General features: G+C 50.3%; 1 protein-coding gene across 1 annotated transcript in view; it reads right to left on the reverse strand.

The window, feature by feature from the left end:
* Nucleotides 1–633: 633 nt before the first annotated feature.
* The window catches only part of ASB10 (ankyrin repeat and SOCS box containing 10), a 28022-nt gene continuing 6599 nt past the window's right edge, over nucleotides 634–22056 (reverse strand). The window contains exons 4-8 of the mRNA XM_040593054.1: nucleotides 13530–16350; nucleotides 8641–8908; nucleotides 7651–8155; nucleotides 6219–6332; nucleotides 634–5979 (exon numbers count right to left, since the gene is read on the reverse strand). Coding sequence (XP_040448988.1) covers nucleotides 5794–5979; nucleotides 6219–6332; nucleotides 7651–8155; nucleotides 8641–8908; nucleotides 13530–13839 — 1383 coding nt within the window. The 5' untranslated portion in view covers nucleotides 13840–16350 and the 3' untranslated portion in view covers nucleotides 634–5793. The remainder of the gene's footprint in view (nucleotides 5980–6218; nucleotides 6333–7650; nucleotides 8156–8640; nucleotides 8909–13529; nucleotides 16351–22056) is intronic.

Below are 22056 nucleotides of genomic sequence, written 5' to 3' on the forward strand. Positions count from 1 at the left end.
CCAGAGACAAGAAATCTACATCCACCCTGATAAGCTATTCTAAGATGCAATTAACTAGTAGATTAATTACCCTTGCTATTAAAAATGTCTCATTTCTAATATGTGTTTGCTCAGCTTCAATTTCCAGCCACTGGATCTAGTTTCACCGCCAAGTGCCACTCGGAACTGGCAATGCTGACCAAACTCTGCAGCCTGCCCCCACAGCAGCTCGGCAAGGCGCTGCCACGGGCCAGCCACAGGTGCAGTGTGGCGACGGAGCTGGCGCTCAGCCTGCGCACCCGCCGTGCTTCGTGAAAGGGCACTGGCAGCCTTCCTGCCTGGGAGCCCAGGACCCAAGGACAGGCGCCTGCAACTGCATGCAGGACTCCAAGGATCAGCAATGGCACATCCAACCACCCCGCTGCAAGGCTCCCGTGCCAGGGATCGCTGGCAATCTGTAACTCACTCATGGCTCTTCCCTGAACCCTATCCAATTTCTCAGCATTTTTGGAAATTCTGACCCCAGAGCAGGATGCCCCGACAGCAGAGAATCCAAAGAACTGCAGTCACTGGGCTCCTGCCCCAGGTTTCTCTGTGTAAACACACGTTCCACATAATGAAAACCAAGAAGCCAATAAATATTTCTGATCTGTATTTGAAACAACAATGGATAATATTAATATTTCATAGTGGTAATGAAACACTTTATTTTCCATCAGTAATGAAGGAAGATGCTGAAGAGACACTGTTTAAGTAACAATTTTTATAATCTGTAAGAGGGTAACTAACATCCAAGAGTATTTAATTGGCTAATGAGTTCACCGAACCACTGATTATTTTTTTTAATAACAAATCATGGCACACTGGGCAACTTAAGGTAACTGGGGGTGGGATGGGGGTGGGGTGGGGGTGTCAGGGGTGTGGAATCCAACGTCTTGTCAGTATTTAAATGTGTTCACATGGATCTCCAAGAAACTACTGAGCAGTTAGTTCAACACACATCCCAAGCAATCACAGACAAGCAGTCAAAGGATGTCCTGGGTAAATTAGTAAACACTAGAACTCAAATTAATGTTATTCAAATTAATGTCATTTGAAAGAGGTACTTTCAAATAATTTTATCTATTTTTTTTGTAAGCCTACCAGTTTGATAGAGCTAACTGGATATATATGGCATGCTTAGACTCCTGTAAGTCATTTGACACAGTTCTGCATGACATTCCAATATGAAAAATCAGCTGTGTGCTACAGTCAGTGTGATCAGTATTAACAGATTTGAAAGAACTGGATAGCTGGGAAGACTTATTCTATATAACCATTTGACAGATGTATTTCTAGTTGTATTCTATTCACATCTCAATGCTAGAAGTTATTAGCAATCAGGGAGAAAATAAAAAACAATTGCTTGCAAAATGATTGGGGTGGTGAAAAATGAATTGTTGGGATGGTAGAAATAACACATGGCACTTGCTGAAGACAACTTGATCTGGATTGCGTGAAAGACCAGGTTCACGAAAAACCCGTTTGGCACATCTAAGTATAAGGTGCAACATATAGGAAAGAAGAATGTGGGCTTCGTTTTAAAACAGGGACAGCATCCTGGATAGCAATATGAATCTGAAAAACATTTAGAGGTTGTGACATATGCTATCTGAACACAAACCATGCTGAATGGGAGGGCATCACTGCCAAGGCTGTCCTCCTCCTGGACAATGTAAATTATCAAGTAATGTCAAATATGAATCCAAGGTTCCTGAGGCATTTGTGTAGCTCTCATACTCACACGGCTAAGAATAACTCTTACACCATCATAGTGCAACCACATTTTGAATGCTGTGCACAGCTGTGCTCCCTTCATCTCAAAGCGATGCATTAGGATCAGTAAAGGGACAGGGAAAGTCTGTGCTTGTGGTTAAGGGTTGGGTGACAGTTTCCAGGCAGGGAATGAGAGCTGAACAGAAACCCAGCCTGAGTAAGGAAAGAAATTACAGGGATTGTTGTTTTGAACAACACAATGAAGAGGAACAGACTAGATTGCCTATGTATTCTTAGAACACAAGAATTAAGGGGCATCAAACGAAACAAGAAGGTGACAGTCTAAAGACAAGTAAGTTACCACTGCCACAAGGATACCAGGATGCTCAAACATACATGGGTCCACAAAAGTGACTGGTCAAATTTATGGAGGAAGAAAAAAAAATAAACCACTCTACAACTGCTAAAGGTGCCCTTTTGACTCAAAAGTACCTGAAATATAATTTACAGAGCTCAGGGGTGGGGATGGACATCCTAGGTAAGAGCTTTTCCATAGCTGCTTTGTCCTTGTACCCTTCTAGATGTACCATTGTGGTTTACTAGCCCACCTTTTATGGCACGTAATGATTTTTACTGAGGAACAGAAAAGATGCAGTAAGAATCAAGCACATATTCGAGGCTGGGAAGCCTGCAGGGAGATACTGATGTAGCTGATCTTTCAGTTAAAGGAAGGGAATGTGTGGGATAGGCAATGCTTTGCCTGCACAGAGGGTCAGAGTAAGACCCAGAGGCTGCAGCTAGGATGGAAACGTCTGCCTAGAAACGGGATGAGGTGGTTTTTTTTCCCTGAGCACATCGCTTGGACAGCCACGCTGAGAATGTGGCAGTGGCCTCACATTACTTCAGCCAGTCATGAGGATGTCTCTTGCTGACTGCCCTGCCAAAAAACCCAGGTGGATGCTGAAGCAGGAACAACAGCATGTGGCCCCGAGTTAACATGGGACAGAGTAGCAATCAGCAGCTGCCTTTGCTTATGGCAGTTGGTAAAAATGCATCAGAACCACATGCCTCTGTGCTAATAATTCCCATGCTTTCTGTCCTCCGTTGTGACCATAGCCCTCACACTCAGGACAGCTACATTTCCCTGGCATAACTCCTGTCCCAGCTAGTACATTCAATGCTGCATTACAAATTTCTCCTTTAGAAACCTAAGAAAAAGTTGCACAGCTTGTTATATCGCCAAAACATGCTCTGAAACATCAAACCTTTTTAATTCCGTCCTTGTAAATGTTTTTAAAAATCAATTGCTAATCGATTAGCATAACTGAGTGAAACTCAGCGCATTTGTTCTCAGCCTGCACTTAGCTTGAACTTTTCTGATTGTTTCAGTTCTGAAAAAAGCCTTGAGTGCCCAAAAGCTTTTCTGGTGGGTTTTTTGGATCTATTTTGTTTTCTTTTCGTGTTGTTTCCCCCCACCCCCACCCCCAATTAAATCAATGCATAAAAGATACTCCCCTTTTCCTTGAACATGGTTACTCAGTGGTATCCTTACACGCAATGAAATCATGCCCTTTTAATTTCAATGGGAACACAGATAGGATCTAGCTTATGGAGATCCGTGCCCAGGGATGGTTTGCCCCTCTCGGCCACCTTCTACTTACACTGGGATCCCAACGTAGCTCTGAAAGGAACCCTGGAAATTCACCCACAGCCCCAGCATGGGTCCTTCGTTACAACAGGTGCCTGCCTGTGCCATGGCACCTTTGTCCAAACAGTAACTGGCCACGCCAGGAGCTGGCCTGCCCATGTGTGTGGTGGCACTGCGTGTGCCTGTGCTTGCAGGAACCTCCGTCAGCCTGGGCTGCCCTCAGCACCCAAGTGCAGAGCAGACTTCAGAACTAGCAAAAGTGATCAGCAAGACCTGAGGCATGGCTTTGAGTCTAACAGCTGCAAGAAACAATTACAAAATAAAGCAAATCATTAAATTCAATCCTTCCCTCTCCTTAAAGTGACACTATCTTAGTGGCTGAGTGCACATTACTGAACATAAGTTATTGCAGGTATATGGACAATGCTGGAAAGAAGAAGGACCAGAAAGCCAGCCCCACATGTGCTGCTGTGCAGACTGCCTTAATACCAAAGGTATCGTAGAACCACGGAATCATTTAGGTTGTAAAAGACCTTTAAGATCATCAAGTCCAACCCTTAACCCAAGCCTGCTAAATCCACCACATCCCAGGCTACGCTGCCACCAAAAGGGACAGACATTCCTTCTTCTGCTTCTCCTCCAGTCACAGACATGATCTGGCTAAAAATGAACACTCTGAAGGGGTGATTAGAATTCAGGAATATGACTCTAGGACCTGATCCCACAAACAGATCATCCTGAACAGACACATGAGCTCAGCCAGCAGGAAGGTGGTGACTTCAGGCTGGGTTCCTGCACCGCTTCAAGGGAAACGTGCTACTGATCCGTGGTAGGACTGCAGGCCATTATCCAGGTATTTTAAAAGCTTTGACTCTCCAGCTCCCTTCATCCCTGTTTTGCAGATAGTCTTGGTACATCACCCTCAAGCCCACACCTCACCTCTCTGCCCATGGATGTCAAAAAGCACATTGTTAAACTTCTTTGAGATATACCATCTCTATACTGTCATAGTAGCACCTACCCATTCAGGCTGCCACAACTGGCTTCCTGACACCTTTTGTAAGCTTGTAATGTGTAAACACACTCCTATTGTATCCCATTAGCATTCATGCTGTGGTGCATCGCTGCTGCAAGCACATTAGGAACAGCACACCAAACCTCACATAGTTATTTCAAGCTTGCTACCTCAGAGCAGCATGGACCACTTGGGTAAGGTGGCGATAATTAAGGTAGTGATAACTAGGGGAGCAGACTTATGCCCTGCATCCCAACAGAGGCAGAAAAAGACAGAAGCATTGGGTTTGTCAAACTGCTTAGCCTTCAGATCTGTGCATTCCAGCATCCTGGAGCTGACATGGACATTAACAGAGGCCTTGAAACATCAGTGCACCAAGAGGAGCAACCTGCAGCACTGCCCCACAAACTTCTGCCAGCCAGCAGTTGTTTAGGTGCTCCTTGAGAAGCAGGAATGGAGCTAGCTTACAGGAAACCTTTAAATGATGGTCAGTGCTTTGATTTCTTTATAACTCTGTCATTAAGTTACCCTTTACCTTGTCTAGAGTGCAGCGCAGCCCAGGCAGAAGCATGTAGACCTGCACTCTGCTCTGGTAGGTGCTGGCTGGGCTGTCACGGGGGCTGGCTGCTCTGCAATCAGGGGACCAGCATCCTCAGGGCACGCTTCCCCCTGGCCCCACATCGCAGTCAGTGCAGGCACAAGCACTGCTGTCGGGCCCCAAGCACAAAACCAGGCAGTCCCAGACACTGTACCTGCATGAGGACTGTTTGTTTAGGAGGCCTGAGCCCACACCCACCGCACATTCCTCTATGTCTTCTGAGAAGCAGATGGATGCATAGGTCCGAGAGTGCACGTCACCATGCATGGCATGTCACATGGACGAGCTCTGTCAGGACAATCTTCAAGGCAAGGCAGAAGTACTCTGGTACGTATAGAGAAGAGCTAGAGTTTATTCCAAACACCTTTGGGCACAAACTGTAAACAACTTGACTACAGAGAGGATCCCAACAAATGCCCGGGGCACTGGAGCTGCCTAGTTCAGGTTAGAGTTTGTAGACTTGGGATAGGGAGACCGATACCCTACAACTGAAACTGATCAATGCAGCATATTTGCTCCTTGTCCCACAAAATGGCCTAATCCCCATATCTTGCTTTTCTTAGTGAGTATGGAGTCTGTCCTGATTAGTATGGGTAAACAGGATGCTCCAAAATAGGTGTGCGAGGCAAAGCACAAGGCTGGCTGGGGCAGGGACACAGCAACAGGTTTGGCACAGGGGGCTGAAGTGGCCTGGAAGGAGGTGTGCGAAGAGAAGGGGTTAGCTGGGAAGGCACAGACGGCACCTGCAGGGATGGAACATATGCAGAGAAAGGTGCAGTAGGATTGGAACCACAGCCCTTAGTAGAGAACATCCTCAAAGCTGAGCAGCAGGAAACGGTGCAGGGCACTTGGCAGGTGCAGCTGAGACAGGACAAGAAGCAACCGGCCCTCCAGGAAGGTCCTGAGTGTGCAGCGAGCCAGGTGCTGCAAGGAGCGAGGTCTCCGCTCCAGGGAGAAAAGTGACTGGTAGAAACATGGGTATTTCTGCAGAGAGAGGAGAGGACCAGAGGCAGATAAAACTGAAAATATCACCCTGGGAGCAGAGAGAGAACCAGACATCCCTTTACCTGAGCCACCACAGTGCGTCCTCCCTATCCCTATCCCCCACACAGCACCACCCTGCAAATCTCCACTCAGCCCCTGTCCTGCCCCAAGCCCCCTCTGGCACACTGCTGCGGCAGCCCAGCTGCATGCCCTCCAGCCAACAGAACGCATTCCCTAACCTGTACGACCTCCGCTGGAACAGCTTCCACCCAGTCCTCGGAGATATGCACATGATCGTAGCTGTTCATCAGGGCTTCGATGACACGTGGGCAGGTATGGCAGTACCGCAGCACCTGCACCAGGGAGAAAGCAGATGAACACCACCTTTGGGCAAGGTCCTGCAAGTCCCACTATGCCTCCAAAAAAGCTGCTCAGAACCAGCTGCAGTAAATCCAGGGGATGAATGTCCTTCCCTCACGCTGCGCCAGAAGATCAAAACCACTGATGGTGGGAAATGCCAGAGCACCACTCCTGCAAGGGGGGCGGCTGAGCCACCACCCAACACACACAGTGCACTCACATTCAGCACCACTGGGCCCCCACAGCCTCTTCTCAGATGTAGGACCAACATAAGTGGCTGGGATGAAGATCTCCTTCAGCTGCCTCATGGCTGCAAGTAGCTTATAAGCAACCAACACTCCCGCTTTACGCCAGGCTCCTTTCCTCACATTTCCCTAGTTAGAGTGCGAGTTGTTCTGGGGCAAGGACCAACCCCCATTTTGCATGCAGCAAGGCTAAGGCATACTGCATCTCTGCCAAGGGCTGCACAGGGGTCTTGGGGATGTGTTGAGCCTGTTTGGCAGGGGACTGCAGTGACCCCTGTATCTGTGCTGTGTGCAATGGGTGGCTGAAGAGGTACTGTGCCCATGCCAGCTGCTACACAGAGCCCCAGAAAGACATTGTGCATATTTTGTGCAACACATCTCCAGTGTGTACCACATCCAAGCTGGTGCTGTGTATCCTACACCACCAATGTGGCCTTCGGAGCACACCCCACCCATGCATAGCTGCGCAGAGGCAGATCCCGCCCCGGCTCTTGGCTCCCACTCCCTACGGCCCAGGCCAGCAGTAGCTGTCAGAGTCTATCCCGGCTGTAGGAGTGATCCTCATTATCTGGCGTTAATAGGAGATTAATTAGTGTTAATTGTTGATTTTCCTGTATTTTCCCAAAGGGGAGAGCAATCTGCTGATCTCCAGGCTGGGTAATTATTGCACTGCTCAGGAATTAAGACAGGAAATTAACCCTTTGTGTGCTGGTGCCTTGCAGAGACAGTATGAGCTGGAGGGTATACCCCAAAGAGGAAACACATCCCCTGACAGGAAAAGGGCCAACACTTTCCAGGGCAAGTGATTAGGGAAACTGGGTAAGTATTGTCCACACAGCTTAGCAGGCAGAAGCAGGAGAGTCCTACAGGAGAACATACCCCAGGAAAAAACCTCAGGGAATCCCTTACCAGTAACACCAGTTCCCCTTCCCCCAGCCACTGGGAAGAGACAGGCAGGACAGCAAGCTGGCTGGCACAGAACAAGCCCTGCTGTGACAGAAACATCACTGGGGCCCTGATGTTGACAGCCTTCCCTTCCCACCATGCACAGCTGTGAGCACCGCACCTTGAGGAGGGAGCCAGGCCAGATGCGGATGGCACCGTGGTTGAGCAGGGCTCGCACCACGAGCTCTGGCTGGTGCTCCAGCTTGTAGGCAGTTGCTTGCAGGATATTGTGCAGTGCTGTGTTGCCGCTGTAGTTCATGACATTGACGTTTGCACCCCGGGCCAGCAGTAACTCTGCTATTTGAGAATTGGCATTCTTGCAGGCCAGGTGAAGTGGGTGCTGACGGTCCCTGTCTGCAGCATTGATGTTAGCACCACTCTCCACCAGCAGCTGGCAGACCTGGTAGTAGCGGTCCATGTCCTGAGGCTGATGGGGCTGAGCACAGGCAGAGTTCAGTGGTGTCTGCCCCTCCTCATTCTCTGCCTCCAGCTCAGCCCCATGGCGCAGAAGCAGCCGGACGTGGTCTGTTAGGCCATACCGTGCTGCTACATGCAGCACTGTGTCATCCTCCTCCTCTGTCCGACTGTTGACGCTGGCGCCATGCTGCAGCAGCTGCTGGACACACCTATGTAGGCCAAGATGACTCAGTGACAGGCTCTCCTCTCCAGTTCCCATACTACCTCCCACCCCCATGCCTGTACCATCCCACAGTTTTCACTTTTCCTGAGTCCAAAAAATCACTGCCAAAGATCCTCTTGTGCCCTGGAGCAGTGGTTATAAGCCAGGATGACTGGTGAGCAGAGATACCATCACCCTAATTCTAGCTAACTCTCCACACATCTTTAATAAAGTGTCATCACACCCAAAGCCTGCCCCCATACCCCCATGGAGGCCTGTCTGCACAAGCAGGCAGCGAGATAGCAGCACTAAGCTCAGCTGCATCAGCTGAGGACTAGAGCTTGCAGTCGTCTGTGGGATTTCAGAGGTGACCCTCGTGCAGGAACAGGCAGCAAGGCCACCCCAATCAGCAGCAGGGATGAGTAGGGACCCTTCTACACAGGGTGAGGCTTGGGGATGGGGAGGCCCACTGTGCCCCTGGGGAAAACTCACTCGATGGAGTCTGGGCTCTTGCAGAGGTGCAGAGGCTTGTAGCCATCCTCAGAGACGGCCTCGGGGTCAGCACCAAAGCTGAGCAGCAGGCGCACACAGTCCACGCTGGCTGCTGCACAAGCCTCGTGCAGGGCAGTCTTACCCCCTGGTGCAAAGTTGACAGCTGCCCCCCTGAGCAGCAGGAGCCGCAGGCAGTCTGTGTAGCCCCGGCTGGCTGTGATGTGCAGTGGCGTGGTGAGCTCCTGCTCGTAGCTCAGAGACCACAGTCCTACAGGGAAAGAGAGGTCAGGGAGCCATGTCCAGCCACACTGCACAAAAACACTGGGCCCAGAGCTGCCCTTTCCCCCAGGGTACCTGAGGTACACCCCCACCCTGAGAGACTCGGGTCCCCCCTCAAGGGACTGCCAATTCCTTCTCTGCCAGGTCGCTGCCTTTGGACCAGCTCAAAGCAAAGATCTGGGGATGACTCTGCACGGCCGTGATGACGGAAGCTCTAAGGAGCAGGAGCCCTGGGCAGGGGCTGCTCCCAGACAGTGCAGCTCAGTCAGGCAGCACACAGGGTTTCTGTTGACAGCGGATGAAGGGGCTGGGGCACAGGCAGGGCTGAAAGCAGCAAGGTGGCTGGCAAGAGCACCATGCATGAAGCACCACAAATACAAGGAACCAGGCAGTAAAACAAAGAGGGGCTGAAGCAGGCTGCCACGTACAAGGGACTCAGACAAGCCTTGACCATGGTGCAGACAAACAAGCTTCAGCAGAGAGGGACATCTAGGGCCTAGGAGAGAGCAAGGGGCTGAAACCTGCCAACTGTCAAAGATGCTGACCTTGCTGGAAGCATTGCTGAACTGGTGTGGTCTGCAGGCAAACACCCTGCAGCTGTTACAGGAAAAGGGCTCCTTAAATCACACTTGTTGCTGCCTACCCAGGCTGGACTAGAGGACCACATCCCAGACTGCATGACATGTTCGACATTACATCCCTCTCACCTCTTTCTCGCAGAAGCAGCACATGATCAACTTTATTTCCCAGGGCCAGTTTCAAACTAGATCATCTCAAGGACCTAACACAGGGCTGTGACAATTCCTTGCCCAGCACAGCCCACAGGGAGAACCAGCAGCACAGAACAGGCTGCAGACAGAAAAGGCACACAGAACCAGGCTACAGGGCCAGTCACAGAAGGAGTACAACCGAGGGCTTGCATCTCCCTTGCCCAGTGGGAGAACTCAAGCAGTTCCCAAGCACTTGCACAACCCCTCTAGAAGGGGCAGGTGCCCTGGACACCTCTCACGCTCCCATACATACTCTCCCGCAAGCAGCACAGAAGAGCCTACCCACACCCCGGTGCTCTCACACCCATCCCCGCTCCTCTGTAACCCAAATAGCACCCATGACACAATCCCAGCAGCAGCAATGCCACGCAGCATAAGCAAAAGGCTCTGAGCCCCTGTTCAGCTGGGCCATGCCACCTGCCCACTGCCTCCCTGCATACTCAGCCGGCGGAGGTTGAAGCGGTAGTTTTTCCACTCTTCCAGGTCGCTGGTGTCAAACACAGTGTTGGGACTCAGGTTATTCTGAGGGTCACTGAGGATCTCTGCCACAACCCCCTGGTCCCCTGTCAGCAGGGCCTGCCAGTAAGCCTGGGGAGGGCCATCCACCTTCCGTGTGCAAATGGGCTCCTGACTCTTATCTCCTCTACCTGTGATGCTACCCATGACGCAGCACCCAGACCCTGCACAGAAGCCAGAGCAGGACCTGCTGCTGCCTCGCTGGCCAGGCTCTGATCCAATGGGTCCAGCCCCACACTCCCTCTGTAGGCTGCCTGCCTGCCCCAGCATGCTCCACAGGGAGGGAGGACATGCCGCGTCACTGTTTGGCCCAGGTTGGGTACAGCTCGGGTCTCGGCTTTTCTATTCTGGGAAACCTTGTGACCAAATGTTGGATCAAGAGGCCAGTAAGGACACTCCTCTCAGGCAGCAGTCACCGGCTGTGAAGGGAAAGCACCTCAGCAGGGCAGCCTGAAGGGCAGAAATGAACCCAGGACATGGCTAAGATAAGAGAGAGAGAAGCAGTCTCATGCCCAGCTACCCTGCTGTCACCCAGCAGCTGCCCAGATCACAGCAGCACACTTTGGTCCAGCCCTTGGCTCCTTGCATGTCTCCAGCACTGCACCCCCTTGACACTTAGGCAGGTTCTTAAACAAGCCACTGGACAGCTCTTTTTAATCAAAGCTCAAAGCCAAAGGACAGGTAGAAACAGGTATGAGGATGGGAAATGGTGCATTACAAGTGAAGTAAAAATGTAGAAGGTAATTATCCTTTAGACCCCTTCCTCTACTCCTCCTTGAAATTCAGCCTGGCAGAGAGCTCCTGCATGGTTTAATACTCCCTTTCCCATCCTCTGACAGTCTCCCTACTTGGGGTTCCCCACTGCTGTCCTTTCACCGGAGATGGCATTTTCCCCTCTCCCCACTTAGTTGTATAAACACACCCTGCCTGTACTTTGGTTACAGAACAGCACACGTTTCTCACACTTCTTCAGCATGGTGTGCATTTTGTTCAGACTGTATGTTCTAAAGAACACATCAAACTGCATGGAGGACTACTAGTGTTTAGTTTAATTTTTTGCCACAGAACTATTCAGATCACGCAGCTAAAAACAAGTGAATTGACCCCCATGGACCACAAGCAACAATTACGTGGGGGACCAGAGAAGAGTGTAAGATAGGGAACTTTACCCTTCTCAGTAATGAAAATAAATGACCAAGTTCTATACTGACAGCCTCCAGCATGCTTTATCTGTGCAGACCTCATCACTTTGTCTAGCTAAAATGTAGTGTGTGAAAGGGTAAAAAGAGGGAAGCACCTGGCAGACTTTCTCACCTGATGGGATCCTCTATTCCCTCAAAGATAAAAGCAGGTATCCCATGAGAGCCTGAGGTTCCCTAATCACAACAACATCGCCAGGGAGGCGAAATGCTGTGTGAGTTAGTGTCAGTAACACCATACAATTTACACTCCTCTGGGCTTCTTAAAATATCAATAGGGATGACTTGGGAAAGACCAGGTCACTAGAATCCGCTTTGAAGGTCACTGGCTGGGTAAGTTTCAAGAAACTGTCCCTACAGACCAGTGAGATACATAACCAAAGCCTTAGGCAGCATGAAGGTTTGCTTTGGGTTTTGTTCTGTACCCTTATCTGATAAACCTGGCAGCACATTTTTGGTTTGTGTTTAATGAATGATCTTGTTCAATTGGGTTTTTCATACCTTGAAACTTGGGTGACAAGAGCAATTTCTGCGTAAAGTTGTTTTACACCAGCTGTTCTGTTTTCTTTGGGGGACAAATCTTTACAAGCAGACTGACTTGCTGTTCAAGCATCTGGCAGCCCAGCACAAGACAGGAGTTAAACCATGCAATTAATATTTTACTGGCAAATGGTCTCAGTTACACAAAGGGTAATACCTTTTGTATTTTTAGTCCTAAGTAGACTGTAACAACTCAAAACCTGGGTTGTACATCTTGGAACTTGGTAAATAATCTTCACCACCCACAAGTAACAGCACTTGCGCCTGCAAGCCCACCCTATCTGTTTGCCTCCTTGCTAGTGTGGACCCCCACAAAAAGCTCTGTCACGGTCAAGCTTTATCAGTGTGCTCCATAGCTTTGTGCCGTGGCACCTTCTGGGAAAGCGGCTTGCATCAACAGCTCTTCCATTCTGGCACAGGGGGATTTTCACCACCAGTCTTCTGTGGAAAAGAGTGGTGCAATTATGGCCCCCACACACCTGACACTCCCCACCTTAAATTCTGTGAGTCTGCCTGCACCACACTACTCACAGACAGAGGCAAGAACAAGCACGCTTCCAGATTGCTAAGTACATCTCCCCCTTTAATGCATCAGCTGTGCCGCTTGCTGAAAAGCTGATAGATGACATCAATGAGAAGGTAAGCAAAAGGGACCAGAGAGTGCAGAAGCCACAAGGTGTATCTGAGCAAGGTACAGATGGGAGGAAACACCAAGGATGACCAGCTTCTGCCTCCTGTCACTTAGGACAAGCTTGCTTCCACCACCTCTCTGGTAGACGAGATTTCTACTCCCCTTGCCCAACCCATCTCACAGAACAGAACAGCTTGCAGGGTGCAAACCCTGCATGTGAAAGTAAGCAAAATAGCAAATTCTTTTGTTCTGGAGCAAAGCTCCCCTCCAGCTGATGACTGTTAACCCTTCCACATCAGCCCTCCCCTGCAGCTTCTCAAAGTCAGCATTAGCAGCACAGATCGATGGCTCTGCTTCATGCCTGGATTTCACCACAGCAGCAGGTAGACATGGAGCCATCGTGGCTTGGTCCCCAAGCAGCTGCCTACAAAGCTGAAACACAGCCATGCCTCTTGCTCAGAATATGGGCCAAGGTCTGCCTGAAGGGCACTGCTAAGACCTCTCCAGTGTTCCCAAAGCACCTTGCTGCCTCTAGTTTCCAATGAACAGATCCAACTTAAGATATAAGGCAGGAAAGCCATCCTTATACCACCTGATGCCTTCTCACCCAAGCATCCTCTCCACCTCGCACATACTTTACATCTATCCCAGCAATCTCTTAACAGGACAGTCCTGATGCTTCTCTCCAGCAGCCCTTCCAAGCGCCCTGTTCTCACCATTTCCCAGTAGATCTGCTTCCGGCCACCTTCATCAAGCTTGCTACCATTTGCTCTACAGCCCTGGAGTCCTCCTTCCTCACCCAAAAGCCTTTCTTCCCAAATCCCTCTTCCACTACCCTGTCTGTCCCCCCGCCTGGGGGTTCCTCTCAACACTCTCCTTGGGCGTCTGTGCTCTTTTTCTGGTCTCCATCCCGGCACTTTCTATCCCCATCATGTCCCAGCCCTGCATACCCACCACGTTTCCTACTAGTCCAACGTAGCTCATCACCCTTGGTCTCAATAATGAGATTGACAGCTGCGCTCTTGGTGAAGTACTTCTGCACCATCTCCAGGTCCCCAGTGAAGAGCGCATTCTGGACCAGCAGGTCCCGGCACTCCAGTGGCTCCAAGCGACTGTTCCGGCATCTCTGGCCAACTAGGCTCAGGCTGTGCTCATGGTGGTAGTAACAGGGCCTTACATGCTGAAAGCACTTGCACTGATCCAGCTGCTCCTCATCCAGCTGCAGCAAGCACTGTGTGGCAGAGCTGAAGGTGCAGTCCATCATGGGGAATGAAAAGGACACATCTGAACCACACAGTAAACAAGCTGCTGCAGGCAAAAACCTCTCATCCAAAGCTATGTCCTTTGCAGGTTGCCCTTGGGTCCCAGCTCCCCGGCGTCCAGCTGGATTCAGGCACAGCCTGACTCACCCAGTATAAATAGCCCTGCTTGGCAGCTCCCCTCCACCACCTCTCCTCCTTCCAAGAGCTTACTTTCAGCTGCTGGATGCAATCACCAGTACAGATTAACCACAGGAGACAAGTAGCAGGCAGCCTTGAAACTCTCTATGTGCTCACTTGTTTGCTCTGCAAAATCTCTGCTCTGCACAGCACTCCCACTTGGAAAGAAACAGGGCAAGATGGGGGCAAGCACAGTGGGGCCGCTAGGGAAAGGCCTGCAGCAAAGTGGTGTCAGAAGTCACGAGGGACTGAGTACAGAGGCCTTCTCCACAGGGACCCAAAAACCTCTCACAAGCACCCACCTCCCTTCCCGCCCCACCCCCCACCTTGGGAACCCAGCATCTCCACCAGGGCAGCAGGGCTGGCTGCTGAGGCACAGCTGAGCAGAAGAAAGGAAGGCACGCAGGCAAGCCCTGGGAATAGCAGCTTGTATGACATGAACCAGGTTTCCTGGCAATAAGGAAGACAGTCTCCTATGCAAACCTCAAGAGGCTGGCAAGTGTCTTTGGGCTTCTGAGGCGTGTATGCCCAGCTATGACTGGAGGGGTGGATTGCATAGCAGGTCACACTTGGAGGGGTGAAAGATGCTGAAAGCACCCTGTCCCACACCAGTTATCACTGCTCATTCTGCAGGACACAGAGCAGATGCCATTAGCTAGGATGTTGTGGTAGCTTGACATAGGTTTGGGACCTGTTAAATTTAGTTTACTCTCAAATTACTTTCCTGCAAATAACCTTTTATTTTGCTGTGTCCCTGCCAACATGAGAACCTTCCAGCTGGGCAGGCTATGAGTGCCAACAGTGGCAACAGGGACTCATTAGCTGCTGGTGGAATTTCAGCCCATATTCTCTACCCAGCCCTATAGCTAAGGGTGTCTGGGATTGCTGAGCTGACAGAGACCTGCCAAGGGTGCCTGAGGGCTAGCAAGGGTGGCCATGCATCCAGACTACATGCCTCTACCCTGAACTGCTACACCGATCCCCTGACTTTCTCCTGGACCATGCTGCCTCACTGGACATGGCTTTGTTGGAAACTATCATGTTGGCCCAACTGACTTACCTCCAGGACCACACCACAGGCAAGTTGTGTCACTTGTTTAATATTAAATAAGTATGTGGCTAGAGGTTTTTGGAGGGTTTGGGTGATTTTTTTCTTTGTTTTGGAGGTTGGGTTTTGGGGGCGGTTGTTGCCGGCTGGTTTTTTTTCTTTGGGGAGGGGGAAAGGTTTGTTTTTTCTTTAAATCTGAACCCATTCAGTCCTTACCTTGTGAACTTGGTTCCAAGCTGTGACAGAGATCTTTCTGGTGTGGCTGCAGGTGCTGACCAGACAAGGAACAAGGGCTTTGCTCATGTTCCTTTTGGTGGCTGTTTCCAGCACAGACAAAAGGCCTACATAAGAACTGGTTCACGAGCCCTTTCGGGCTTCCCAGTTCCAGGTCTGCCAGCTGCCTTCAAGAGTCGTCAGACACATTTCCCATTGCCACTGCAGATACTTTACACCCATGAGCAGTCTGCAGCATCTCACTGGTATAGCACTGGGGTCACAGGCACACTTGTTCTCCTGTGGGATGCAGTGGCTGTATCTCCAGCCACACTTTGGAATCCACATTCAAGCTTATTGAAGTGAGTGTCCAAGCACAGGTGTGAGAGGAGGGCAGATCCACACTGGCCAGAATTACCTGCTGACCCTCTGAAGGGGCTCAGGGCCTGCCTCACACCCTCACATGCTACAGGCCCTGCTGAGGAGTCAGGCAGAAGAGGCACTCATAGGTTCCTCCCTGTGCTCCTCTTCCCTATCAGATTCCTACACCAAAGAGCTGACAGGTCCAGGAGCTCCCAGACTGATGTAGGCATTAAGAATGGCAGTAGATGCCACTACTGTAAGGCTTTCCATATAAGCTCTGGCTCTCCCTTCAGACACAGCCACAATCCAAACAACTAGAGACCTTTCCAGCCTCATCCACATGTGGTGAGCTTCACAGTGCTCACCATGCCACAGAGCCCCATCACACATGTATATGTACACACATGTCCAGTAGCCTTGTTTTAATTCTGTACACACACTGCTTCCAAACCCTCTCCCCACTCGGTGGTTTGTCCTCCTCCTGCACACAGTGGCCAAAACCCGATAAAAACCTGTCCCAAAACAGGATGTACAGAGCTCATCAAAACAACTTATCTTTAGTTGTTTGGGGGTGTGGTGTGTGTGGAGGGTGTTCCTTCTTATTTCTTTTCTTTCTGTGTTTCCTTTGTGCCTCCTTCACTTCTACTGTCTCTTGCACTGCCTGGACCCACCTTTTATCCAGTTGTAATAGTTCAAGACTGTCTTGCCAGTCCTACAGAGAGAGCAAGTATGCAGGGGGTAAAAGAACACTGCAAAGGAGGGTGACAGTGCAGAAGATAGAAATCGGTTTGGGGCAGGAGGAAGGGCTGGCCGTTTGTCCAAAGCACAACATAAGTGAGACAAGCAGGCTGAAAACAACTGGAAAGGAACAGTCAAGGAGGGGAAGGCAGAAGGGACAGGTTAAACTGCCTGCAGCCTCCACCAGCCTCCCCTCTCTGTAGATGGGACCCACTTGTTCAGCAGCTACAGGAGCTCACAGACTTCCACTTCATGCCCCTTAGCCAGCTGCAGCATGTGACAGCATCAGCACCAACACACACAGCTTGCACGATGTGTCCTTGGCTGTAGCTATCTGACACCTTGGCCAGGGCACTGATAGCCAAGCTACTGGTAAGAAAATCCTACTTGCTTTTGCATCAGTCACCACCAGGTCTCTGAACAAAGCAGAGAACCCATGAGAGGACACCATGGCAGGAAGGGTGGAGAGAGCATGACAAATAGGGTATCTGTGTCTGACCAGAACAGAGGCTCAGTGCAACAGCCTCAACTTGGGGAACATGAAGTACAGAGGAAGTTAGATTCTGTTAGAGATGAGGAAAAGGACAAACTAAGGAGAACTCTTAATTTCTCTCAACCTATCTTTCCACCTCCCACTGCTCCTGCCACCAAAACCAATGCAATCATGCTTCCCCCAGCCATGGGCTTGGGCACAGAATCTATCAGATTCTGTAGATCTGGGCACAGAAAATAAAATACACAGTACTATTCATGCACCCTGCAACCACCCAGAAAAGGCATCTAAGAGGAACACCCTGACTGCTAGGCTGAGGCCAGGTCCCTGGACATCACACCCAGAATGCTGGCAGAGCTTGCATACTCAGGCAGTTTCAGAGACCTTGGGCTGAGTGGGTGTGCCTTTTAGCCTTTGCACCAGCTGCCCTGGGAGATCTCCTCCCACTCCCATGGCTAACAACAAAAAAACCAGAACCACCGCACCACAAAAAACAAAAGAACTAGACAAGAGACAAAAAAGCAACACCAAAACCAACAAAAAAACCCTACCAGAAAATAAAACCTACAGAATACAACCAACCACACACACTCCTCTCAGCAGAGCCTTTCCTTCATGTTTGACAGGGCTCTGGCATCTGCCCTGGCCCCACAGCAAAAGAGGTCCTTTGCTTGCTCTGCCTGACAAGTTACAGGAGGGAAGTCAGGACCATCTGTCCCCTCGGCACTGTCATCTGGCAGCTACTGGCACAAGGCTTTACCTTCAAATCCAATTTACTGAGTCTACCTACTGTACACTCCACAGCAGGCTGCATAGTCTGGGTGGGCAAAAAAGCAGGCTTCTCCTCACTGGTTTTGCATAACATCTTCACATCTGGGGCACAGGTCTGTCCGTTGCACAGATCAGCAGCACTCAATCCTCTGGCCTCAGTGATTTCAGGGCATTTAGCAAGTCCTTCCCCAGATGCTTCAGATCTGTCTGTGATGAAGAAGAGGGTCTTCAAAGGTCAAAGTAAAGGGGTTCATGTGCAATCCCATGACCCAAGGCTGGCCAGAGGGAAGATTCATATCCTTGCAACGCATCACAATTTTTTTTTTTTCCAGTGATCTCACAGCTTCTAAACATTGTTGCTGATATTGCAAGAGATTTGTTTTATCTCTTACTAAATAGTCTGTTTTACGATTACACCTGCCTGGTGTTGGGGGCAAGATGAACAGAGTGAGATCAGAAAGGTTACAACATATTTATTGTAATTAACAGAGCATGAGAGACATGTTGGAATGTCCGAGACATTTAGAGAAATTCAGAGGATCAACTCCTGCCTGTAGGTTTGCATGGGCTCAGAGGCTAATAGTCATTGACTTTTGAGAAGACACTCCCTGGAGCATACACAAGCAACCCCACACACCCTCAAGAAGCATTGCATGGGTAACTATCTGCCCATGAGAGATATGTCAAAACAAAACTGAGGTACCCAGCCCCACAGCTGTTACCCAAATTGGTATAGAGACAAGTCTGTCCATGATGCAGGACAGAGCAAGGGTGTTGGAACTGGAATCTCCAGCCCAACAGTAATGCAAGTGTGTCCATTTACATGTGCTCCTGTGTGTAACGAAGTATGTCTGCCCCCAAAAGACAGATATGGGGAGAATACCTTGCTACTGGCAAGGTCATCTGCAAGCTACAAGCCTAGAGACATAGCATATGGCCCTATCAGGTCAGAGACTACTCAGGAAACCATGATATTACATAGATATTAGCTGCTCATATGCACTAACATGACTTATTGAATGCTGCCACCTTCAAAAGGTTCTGATGACACATGGTAAGCTACCAGAGCCCATACGGTGCACTTTGTTTTCAAGTCTTGAACTATTAGCTCTTCATTTTCTACCTTAAGCATTAATAAGCCCTAGTTTTGTTTTACTGTTTAACCTCCCAGGTACACAGAAGCTGTACACTAGATTGAAGCCAAAAGCAAGTACACACCTCTACCATACAACAGATGAAGAGAAAGAGGGATCCAAAAGAACTACCCTGAGCAGAAGAAGGGGGACCAGCAGCTAGCTCCTGCTAGTCTGCAAAAGGTTAACACAATAACTGCAGTAGCCAGCCACTGCTGTTTTGTGAAGGCCTTTACTCCAGCAAGTACAAGGAGTCCCTCCTGTAAGCAGAGGTAGCAGAAAGAGACCTCACAAAGCTTCAGACCAGGCTTCAAGGAACAAGTAAATAGAACATGACTGTTCCTCAAAACACTACTGAGCTGAAGCCCTCATTCACAAGCAGGGCTATGAGATGTGGACCACAGAGACCCTCTTGGGGGTAGAGGAGGCTGTCGTTCAAATGTTTGTCAGGACTGCTCTTACACAGCAGCACACAGGTTGGAGTGGTAGCCACCTGCAGTAATACCTTCTCTGTCAATCAGGAGCAACTTGCTATGGCACAAAGTCATTCAGAAGACCTTTCCAGGCTCACTTCTGTCACAAGCAAAGCCTGCTTCTCATGTCATATTACTGACAGCTGCAGCAACTTTGACAGCTGCAGTGTCAGAAGCAGTAGACAGAGGTCTTAACCAGAGCTAGAGTACAGGTGTCCAAATGGGGATCACCAGTTCTAACAGCCAAAGCAGTCAGTTCCAGGTGATCCAGCCCCTTCTCTACCCACAGCCTCACTCAATTACTAGTTCATAAGCTATGCATTCCTACCCACAGTGCCCGAAACACTGGGATCTCTTCCTGACTTTACTACTTCCCTTGCCTTGCGTGGCTTATCTTCTTGGTCCACTGCCACATTCAGCATCTGTGCTCCTCTCTCAACAGCTCATCAACCTGGATAAAAGATCACCTCAACATAGCACCTGGCAGACTCCTGGTTCACCTCTAACACCACACCCTACTGTTCTTCAGCTCTACCAGGAGCACTGTCCCTAGAGGCCACACCACATTAGCCATTCCCAGCTTAACTCCCCATGGACACAGGCTGCACAAAGCACTAGTAATTCAGAGGAAGTAGTCATGAACACCTCTAAGCCCGAGAGCTCTGGTCTCAAACCCCCCAAGTCATAAAAGCCTTTCCACCCCCCTTCAGAATCTTCAAGCAAAACACCTACAGTTGTCATGCATCCACCAGTACAGGCTGTGACTGACCCACTGGAAGACAGCTCTGTGGAGAAGGGCCTGGGGGTGCTGGTGGGCCCCTGGGGTGTGTGAGGAGGAGAGTGACCAGCAGGTCAAGGGAGGGGATCCTCCCCCTCTACTCTGTCCTGGTGAGGCCATGTCTGCAGCACTGTGTCCAGTGCTGGGCTCCCCAGTTCCAGAGACAGGGAGCTACTGGAGAGGGGCCAGCAGAGGGCTACAAAGGTGATGCAGAGACTGGAGCATCTCCTGCATGAGAAAAGGCTGAGCAAGCTGGGCCTGTTCACCCTGGAGAAGAGAAGGCTGAGGGGACCTTATCAATGTCTACAAATACCTTAAGGGCGGTGGCAGGAGGACGGGGCCAGGCTCCTGCCAGGGGTGCCCAGCGGCAGGACAAGGGGCAGCGGGCACAGGCTGCACCACAGGCAGCTCCTGCAGAACCTGGGGACAAACTTCTTTCCCTGGAGGGTGCCGGGCGCTGGCACAGGCTGCCCGGAGAGGCTGTGGGGTCTCCTCTGGAGCCATCCCAACCCGCCGGGACGTGGCTCTGTGCAGCCTGCCCTGGGAGGGCTGCTTCAGCAGGGGGGTGGGCTGGGGCGGCTCCAGGGGTCCCTTCCAACCCCAGCCATCCTGTGAAGGTCCACAGGGCACATTCAAGACAATGAGAGCCCACAGCCCTCACCTGCAGGCAGATCTTTTTCTACCCCTCTTCTGTGTATTGATCAGCTTCAGGTCACAGTGCTGAACTTCACCAGACTCTTCTAGCTCCATTTTGCCCTACCTCCCAAAGGCACTGGGGCTCTTACCCTGGGCCTCCCCTTCTCCACACCGCATCTGTCAAGAGAACATCTCATCTCCTCATCCACCGTTGTATCACACCCTCTCTGCTTGTGTTTCAGCCCACTGCCACCATCAGGTAAGAACAGCTGCCCTCCCTGTTCCCTACAGCACCTCTGAGCCATCTCCATTTGGGAGGGCAGCTGCACAGGCAGCTGACAGACACGAACACAGCCTGGCTTGGATGAGCTGAACCACAATGCACATGAAAAGAAAAAGCTTGGCAGACAGACCAGCTAGGTTCTCCCCACCTCCAACACACCAGGCGACACTCAGGGTCTCAGCAAGGAAAGCCACGCATCCCATGCACGTGCAAATCCAAATGCCTGCATTTGGCACTGGCCACCATCCACACCAAGATATGCTAACAAGCAAGCACCTGGAAACCTCAAAATGGGCTTATGCCTCTTGCACCACAGCTGTGGCCACAAGAAGTAGCAAGAGAGCAGCTTGTGCATAGCAAGCCCTTTGCACAGAAGATGAAACAGTGTCCTGAAGAAAGAATAAACCACCACAGCCAGTCCTATTCTTTGACAGCAAGGTTAAAGTTTCAGCTGGAGCCTTACTACTCACAGGCACATGCAGAGGGAGAGAACAATCAGGGCATACACCACACAAAACCATCTACAAACTCACACATATAAACCCTGCAAAGTTCCAGCCATAAAATAGCAGCTTCTGGTTTCTTGATCTCTGCTGCATTTACAGCAGCTCCAGTCCCCTCCCAACCACAGCATGCAGCCCCCTTTCTTGGGCAGTACATAGTGACTTTGATTACATTGAGTACATTGATTGCTGGCAGGAACCTGGATGAAAGCAGCATATCCAGGCTTGGCACTTCCTTGCCCCACATTATATCAATTAGCACCCCTTCAGCACAAGGCTGTGGGACCTAGCCCCTCTATTATGAGGCCATCCCACCACGTATGTTTCCCAAACACACTGGAAATTCAGACTCACCAGTCCTGGGGCAGGGTGGTGGAAATCCCACCTCTTGAGAACTTTTGCTGCCTCAGACACAGATAGGCCCCACATTTTATACCCTTTTCTTCCTTCTCTAATCTGACAGCCTTTGCCCCTACTCCAGCTTTGCTTCTGCCCTCATATCTGCTTGGCAGTCTTTTCTGAGACAAGGATGCTAGAGCCATCCATTTCCTGTTCAGGAAAGCAGCCAGCAAGGTGACTGTGCAAGGGACATAGATGTGAGAAACCAACA

Source organism: Falco naumanni, chromosome 4 (assembly GCF_017639655.2).
Source record: "Falco naumanni isolate bFalNau1 chromosome 4, bFalNau1.pat, whole genome shotgun sequence".
NCBI classification, from domain to species: Eukaryota; Metazoa; Chordata; class Aves; order Falconiformes; family Falconidae; genus Falco; species Falco naumanni.